At 32.6% G+C, this 7,739-nt stretch overlaps 1 protein-coding gene across 1 annotated transcript; it reads left to right on the forward strand.

The window, feature by feature from the left end:
- Window positions 1-3,576: 3,576 nt before the first annotated feature.
- Window positions 3,577-6,746, forward strand: LOC114173539 (beta-glucuronosyltransferase GlcAT14A). The gene is made up of 4 exons (XM_028058009.2): window positions 3,577-4,329; window positions 4,490-4,565; window positions 4,666-4,781; window positions 6,136-6,746. The coding sequence occupies exons 1-4, from the start codon at window positions 3,843-3,845 to the stop codon at window positions 6,648-6,650; spliced, it is 1,194 nt and encodes a 397-aa protein (XP_027913810.1). The 5' UTR covers window positions 3,577-3,842; the 3' UTR covers window positions 6,651-6,746.
- Window positions 6,747-7,739: the final 993 nt, after the last annotated feature.

The following is a 7,739-nucleotide window of genomic DNA, read 5'->3' on the forward strand; positions in this document are numbered from 1 at the left end:
TTACTAAGAGTAATAATATCAAAGCCCTCCCAGTGAGGCACACAGGTACTGAGAGCAATAAAAATTAAGCCCTCCTAGAGAGGCACTAAGTTACTAAAAGTAGTAACATCAAAGCCCTCCCAGTGAGGCACCGAGTTACTAAGACCGGTGACATTAAAACCCTCATAGCGAGACACCGAGTTACTGAGAGCAATAACAATAAAGACTTCCTAACAAGGCATTGAGTTATTGAGAGCAATAACAATAAAACCCTCCAAGCGAGGCATCGAGTTATTGAGTGCAGTAACAATAAAGCCTCCTAGCGAGGCACCGAGTTACTAAGAGTAGTAACATCAAAGCCCTTCTAGCCAGTGGCGAAACTTGAGCAAAAATTTTAGGGGGGTCAAATTATATTTGTTATATATAAATTATTTTCAATAATTGAATTAGAACTAAAGTTTGGTGCAATATCCTTTCAATATAGATTATCATAGTGATTGCTAAAAATCTAGCCTCCATCTTATTTCTCAACCTGATTATTTTCATTGCAGAAAAATATCTTTAGCTATAGATTTTTCGGTTGTAGATGTAGAATTTTTTGTTCAAGTTCCGCCACTAATGACGTAGATGCATTTTTTTTCATCTTCATCACAAATCCTCCTCTTGAAAAAAGAATTTTTTTTTCTCTTTACCCATAATTTTTCTAATATAAATTTGTCACCTCTCACATATTTAGGAAAAGACAAAATTATGAATACCCCAAATTAAATCTTAAAATTAAGACTCAATATTTTAAGAAAACTAAGCTTCTAAATTATTAGTTTCCCTTACCTTATAGTAGATTCCTGATATTGTTTTTCCCTTACACAATTTCAAAACCTAAAATAACTTTATTTACACAAAGAGGAGTTTGATCAACAATCAGAGCATGATTTTATGATTTTATGATCTCTGACAGATAAAAATATGCCTAGAGCGTAGAAAAGTCACAAATAAGAGGAAAACATACTGGTTCGAAAAAAAATGGTAAAAAATGAACTTACTCAAAAAAATAAATTGTTTAATCTAAAATGTTCCTCCACTTCTCAATTTTGTCATGGTACAATTTGATTTTGAAAATAATAAAAAATTGATGGTGAAAATTGAGATAGAAATAGAATAAGAGAAAGAGATAAAAATATGCCTAGAGCGTAGAAAAGTCACAAACAAGAGAAAAACATACTGGTTCGAAAAAAAATGGTAAAAAATGAAACTTACTCAAAAGAAGAAATTGTTCAATTGAGATAGAAATGGAAGAAGAGAAAGAGATAATGACACGAAAGAGAGAGATATCAAATAAAAAAGTAAAAGAAATTATAATAGAGAAAGAAAATATGATTTTTAAATTTTAAAATTTTTTAAAACTAAATTAATATAAATAAAATAATAAAATATAAATATATTTTTTTAAAAAATATATAAAATATAATAAAAGTAAAAATTGTTAGGGGAGCCATGGCTCCCTCTGTCTACATGATGGTCTGCCCCTACTTCCAGTGAGGCACCGAGTTACTAAAAGTAGTAACATCAAAGCCCTTTTAGCGAGGCACCAAATTATGGAGGATAATAACATTAAAGCTCTCTTAGCAAGACACTGAGTTACTGAGAGAAGCAACACTAAAGTGCTCCTAGTGAGGCACCAAGTTAATGAAAGTAGTAAAAATAAAGCCCCTCCTAGCAAGGCATCAAGTAGTTACTTAGCCAATAACATAAGTGAAAGCCCTCAAACGAGGCACTGAGTTACATAGACAATAACCTAAGCAAAGCCCTCAAACAAGGCACTAAGTTATTTTGACAGTAACAAAAGCTCACAAAGGTGGCAAACGAGTTACCGAGACGGTAACAAAAATTAAGCCCAACTCGACAACACATACCAAAGCCTGTCCAACTTGGCAGCACGTACTAAAGCTTGCCTAAGTCGACAACACACACTAAAATATGCCCAGATCGATAGTATAAAGCTCGCTCAGAAAAGTAGTATCAAACTTTGTTGAAAACAATAGCCCAAAGCAGCTCATCCACCTATAACATCGTAAAATTCAGCCACAACTCGACCAAGAGGTCAATTAACGCCGCAACAAGCATGCCTTACACACCAATCAAACTCCCAAGACTAGGGGGCTTATGTACCTACCCGACCCAATAGATGATACTAGGTAATGCGACCCAATAAGGTCCAATTAGCATCATCACAAAAAGACCACAAAATATTTTAAGATACATATATCGGGGCAACTACTATCATATTAACAGTAATTATGACAAATATCGATAGTTCGATTACATCTTGATATTCCTTAATACCAAATATTTAAAGGATATTCTGTTTATCAGGCAAGGTGTCACGTTATTATCATTATTATTATTACTATTACTTTTTATTTGAGGTAAGTCGTTATTTTACTAATATTGCTTAAAATTACATTATTTGTTTTATCACATGGATCCAATTCTCAAAAGGCCCTATAAATACATCTAGTATTCTCCAAGAAATACACATTCTCATATACTCATTCTCTCTTACAAAAAGATCCTTACCTTCTTGTTGACTTGAGCGTCAGAAAGTCTTTTGCAGGTGGATCTTCTCATGTGTCTCAAGTCTTGGAAGCACTCCATCAAGGTCTATCAAAGTCATCCAGATCGAAGACTTGCCTTAAGGTCTGTCAAAGCCATCTGGATCAAAGACTCGCTTCAAGGTCCGGTAAGAACAATTTTAAATTAAAAAAATAATAAATGTTTAAGTTAAAAAGAAAAGAAAAAAACATAGAAAAATATAAATAATTGCAAAAAAAAAGTAAAAAAAAAAACTTTAAAATATGCTTGATAGACAATTTAAAAAGGAAAAAAAAAACTTTACAATTAAATGTTCGCACAGTTTATAAATAAATAGAAAAGCTTACAAATAAAATCATACCTATGGACACAATTAAAGAAACAAAAAAGAATTAAACGATTGCTTCTACACTCCCATTTATGCATAAAAAATAGTAAAAGCAGGAAAATTGACCAAAGGCAAATTCGTGTTTTAAAGTACGTTATCTTAAAGTCATGCTTCTAAATATAATTTATCCATTTCCATAAGAATTTCAAATTTTTATGATAAATTGAATGCAAAATTAGACAGTTCAGTAAATTAACCCTAAAAAGACGATAGCAGCTACGCTATACCTTTTTCTATGCTTATGAAAAGAGTAAACCGAAAACAAAAACTATGGTCTAATATAATATGTGCCCATACTTCAGCTAGCACAATAGGACAAACACTTGGTGGACACAAATTTAGAAGGGATAACGGAGAAGTAGATCTTGCTCCCTCTTTAGCCCAATTTGCAATGAATTGGAGGGCTAATAATATAAATTCTCACTAATTGTGTATTGATAAATATCATGCTCACTTGTACAATTTTACACTATTAAATAGTAATTAGTTAGTATTGTATTGCTTAATATACTACAATTGAATGAACACAAACACTTTACACATGAAATATCACAGAATAGGAGTTGTACACTTTTTTGACAAGGAAGTTAGAACAGTGATGTTAAGTATAAAGTGATCACTCACTGGAATCCACTTTTTCTAATCTCAACCGACAATTCACTGACAAACGATGGCCTTGAGTTCGAAGAAAAGAACCAGAATATGTGATGTAAACCACACTATTCCAAGTTTCACAAATTCCACCATATTATGATGTCTTCACCATCCAACAACATTAACCACTGAACAACCTCTTTCCCTCTTATGTACCTAGCTTCTCCTCCCACCTTATCTTTCTCAAACAAGTTTCATTTTTGATGTTCTCTTTGCATTTTTCTCCCAAATGGGGCTCAAAATATTCATGGCTTCCTTCATGGTATCCTCAATCCTGTTCTTTCTCATCTTCATTCCCACAAGATTGACCCTACAACTCTCCAGCCTCAGGCCTAACTACATGAGTGCCCCAAAGAACAACAGCAAGGCCTATCCGGTTACTTTTGCTTACTTGATCTCTGCATCAAAAGGAGATGTTGGGAAGCTCAAAAGATTGATGAGGGTGCTTTATCATCCAGGGAACTACTATCTGATTCATGTAGATTATGGGGCTCCAGAGGCTGAACACAGGGAAGTGGCACAATATGTGGCTGCTGATCCTGTGTTTGGTCAAGTGGGGAATGTTTGGGTTGTGGGAAAGCCTAATTTGGTGACATATAGAGGACCAACCATGCTTGCTACCACTCTCCATGCCATGGCAATGCTTCTTAGGACCTGCCAATGGGACTGGTTTATTAATCTCAGTGCCTCTGATTATCCCTTAGTTACACAAGATGGTATGGTGAGTGGCCTTATGCTATTCCTTTAGAACACCACAAACATATAACAAACAACATTTATGTTTTGTCCGTTTATTTTCTCCACTCACACTTTCTTTAACTGTGTGCAATTATCTTACTAGTGTTGATTGGCGTGTGAACCATTTTAATCTTTCAGATCTGATACAAGTGTTTTCTGAGTTGCCAAGGGATATCAATTTCATACAACATAGCAGTCAACTGGGTTGGAAACTGTGAGTGGCATGGCATTGCTCCTTTATTTGATTTTTCTACTTTAAGCCTTATGATTTGTTTAAAGTCATGATATCTTAATGTTCTGAATACCCTTTTTAGGAATAAGAGAGGGAAGCCAATAATAATAGATCCGGGGCTTTATAGCCTGAATAAATCAGAAATTTGGTGGGTTATTAAGCAGAGGAGTTTACCAACATCTTTTAAGCTCTACACAGGTATTCTTTTCTCCTCTTTGTTCTATGTTCTATCTAGATTGTGCTGTTATGTTACTGTACACAAGTTTAAGTTTATCCTCTGTGATTCCCTTCATCACACGCATGTGTATGTATTATTAGACATTTTCCCTTGGTAATCGAATGGCATGTATGTGGACCATGTGATACTCTGAAGTACGTGTACAGTGACCATGCGTTGTCCCATAAAATATGGTGCATACATCAATGTCATAATTTATTGTTGTCGGTCACTGCCAAAATTTCAACTTTATATGAGATCTTATCTTAGTTTTCTATTCCCCCTAGTGTAATCACTCATTGGTGTAGATTAGTTTAAGTGTTTAATATGTGTGTACTACTCAGCTAATAGGATTCTTGTATCAGAACATTTCTAGAAATAGTGCCTTTTTCATATGGTGAAAGGTCAAATTTATGAAGTAACCGAAACCAAATTTCAGAATCTATAAGCAATCAGAACTATATTTTGTGGTTGGATCTAGAGATTTTTTAGGAGTAAACCATTATCAATGTCCTTTTCAAATTACAGCCCATAAGTCACGGAAGGTAATTGAATGGTTGGTGGTGGATTGGCATGGATGTTAATGTGGCTTCAAGAACTTTACCTACCAATGTCAGATGAGTGAAACTCCACAACCTCTTCTTTAGCCATCACACCATTCTGATTAATTCTTAATTCTCACATGCCTCTGAATTTTGGTGAACATGAAAAAAAAAACAACACAGAAAAGTACCCAGAACAGTTTCTAAATTATCAAATTGAATAAAGGGTCTTGGAAAACAAAAGTGTCAGTTTTCACTAATTACAAATCACCATGGTATTATATAACAGAAATGCAAGGATTATACCAGGTAGACTTTGTCGTTTTATGCAGAGAGATTCGGTGAAATTTTGGAAACTAGATTGTATTTGGTGGAAAATACAAGTGTCATAAGTTGTCGATTCTAACAATGCATGTGATTCCTTGCTGGTGGAGGATAGTAAGTACTTCGACGGTGGATGTATGTCTTCATTAATAACATCTTTTCTACTATTATTATTGTGCTTTGTTTATCTTTTCAAGACTGTGTCAGTCTCAATTTCAGACACATACATGTTTTAGACCCAGAATCAATTTCTGTACATAGAACAAAACATGCCAGCATTTATATAAAATCACATTAACTGGTGTGCTTAATGTGATTTTGAATTATTAAATTGAATCCAAATATGCATTTAGATCATCAGATTGTATTAATTATACCTCTAAACTCACTTGGATTCTGAACACAATCTTTATAGACATTTTTCATCAGCTAACATTATATGATTCTAAATGTCCCAAAAATTCATCAGGTTCAGCATGGACAATACTATCAAGATCTTTTGCAGAATATTGCATAGTGGGATGGGAAAATTTGCCAAGGACCCTTCTACTATACTACACCAACTTTGTGTCATCCCCAGAAGGATATTTCCAAACGGTTATATGCAACTCTGAAGACTACAAGAACACCACTGTTAACCATGATCTTCACTACATTACCTGGGACAACCCTCCAAAACAGCACCCTAGGTCTCTGGGACTCAAGGACTACAGAAAAATGGTTCTTAGTAGCCGTCCATTTGCCAGAAAATTCAAGAGAAATGATCCAGTTCTTGATAAAATTGATAGAGAGCTTCTCAAGAGGTACCATGGACAATTTTCCTCTGGAGGGTGGTGCTCTCAGGGTGGAAAACACAGAGCATGCTCAGGTTTCAGAACTGAGAATTATGGTGTGCTTAACCCTGGTCCAGCTTCAAGAAGGCTCAAAAATCTGCTAACAAAACTTCTCTCTGATAAATTCTTTCACAAACAACAGTGCAGGTAATAACCATATATGATCTTCGTTCATCTTTATCACTTGTAAAGACTATTGAAATTTTGGTTATAATATATTGGATCACTTTCTTTTTTGTCATTTCAACTTGGAGTTTTATGCGGTTTAATTAATTTATTTTATCAAAAGCATGAATACATAACAGTGGTGAAAATAATCATGACAAAGTTTAATAAGAAGGAAAATGTTTTTTTTTTTTTTACATTATATGCACCACTTCACAATCTATCTACTTTTAGGAAGTATTTTGATCATTTAAAAATTTAAAAGAAAGAAAGAAATTAAAAACAAATAGTGAATATAAAGTGTGGGTAAAAATTATGGATGTCAAAATAATACTGCCTTAATAAGACTTTCTCAACCTTCAGAGAATTTGTATCATTATAACATGCATGAGAGCTGTTTCTATGTTTGGATCTTTGGGTTGGTAAAGCCATCATTTAATTAAAACTTTTTATAAACATTTCTTAGAAAAATAATAAAATAAAATTTTATATAAAGTTAAATTATCTTTATTTAAAATCAGTTTATAAAATCATTTTTATATTACTTTTTTTTTAATTTTAATGTATGTAAATTAATTTGAACTTAAGAAGGAAATATATTTCCTTTTTCTTTTATAAATATTTATTAAAAAGTTTATCAACTCAATCCCGGAAATTTTAGAAGGTTTATTAGTGTCTCGTTGGACCGGATTATCCGGTAGACTTGTGATACATATTTTCAAAATTTAATAATTTCCGCTATTACCATATTTTTTGGAATAACTGTATCATAGATAAGATATGTTTCGAATAATAAGTTTAATTTGATATGATTTGGTATAATATGAATCTATACCATTACATAAATTTATACTATATATTATATCCGGTATCCATTTTTTCTTTTCTAATTTTGCGTTCTAGTAACTGTTTTTTAAATTAAAATTAAAGTAATTATTTTCTTAATTTAATCTTTTAAATAATTTATTTATTTTACTGTTTTTCAAAACTTTAATAATTTTTTAAAACTAAATTAACTATTTATAATAAAAATTATATATAAAATAAAAAATTTATTCTAAAAATTGTTTATATT

This window comes from Vigna unguiculata, chromosome 1 (genome assembly GCF_037176805.1).
Source record: "Vigna unguiculata cultivar grain cowpea cultivar isolate G323 ecotype 2 chromosome 1, ASM3717680v1, whole genome shotgun sequence".
In the NCBI taxonomy this organism is placed as follows: domain Eukaryota; kingdom Viridiplantae; phylum Streptophyta; class Magnoliopsida; order Fabales; family Fabaceae; genus Vigna; species Vigna unguiculata.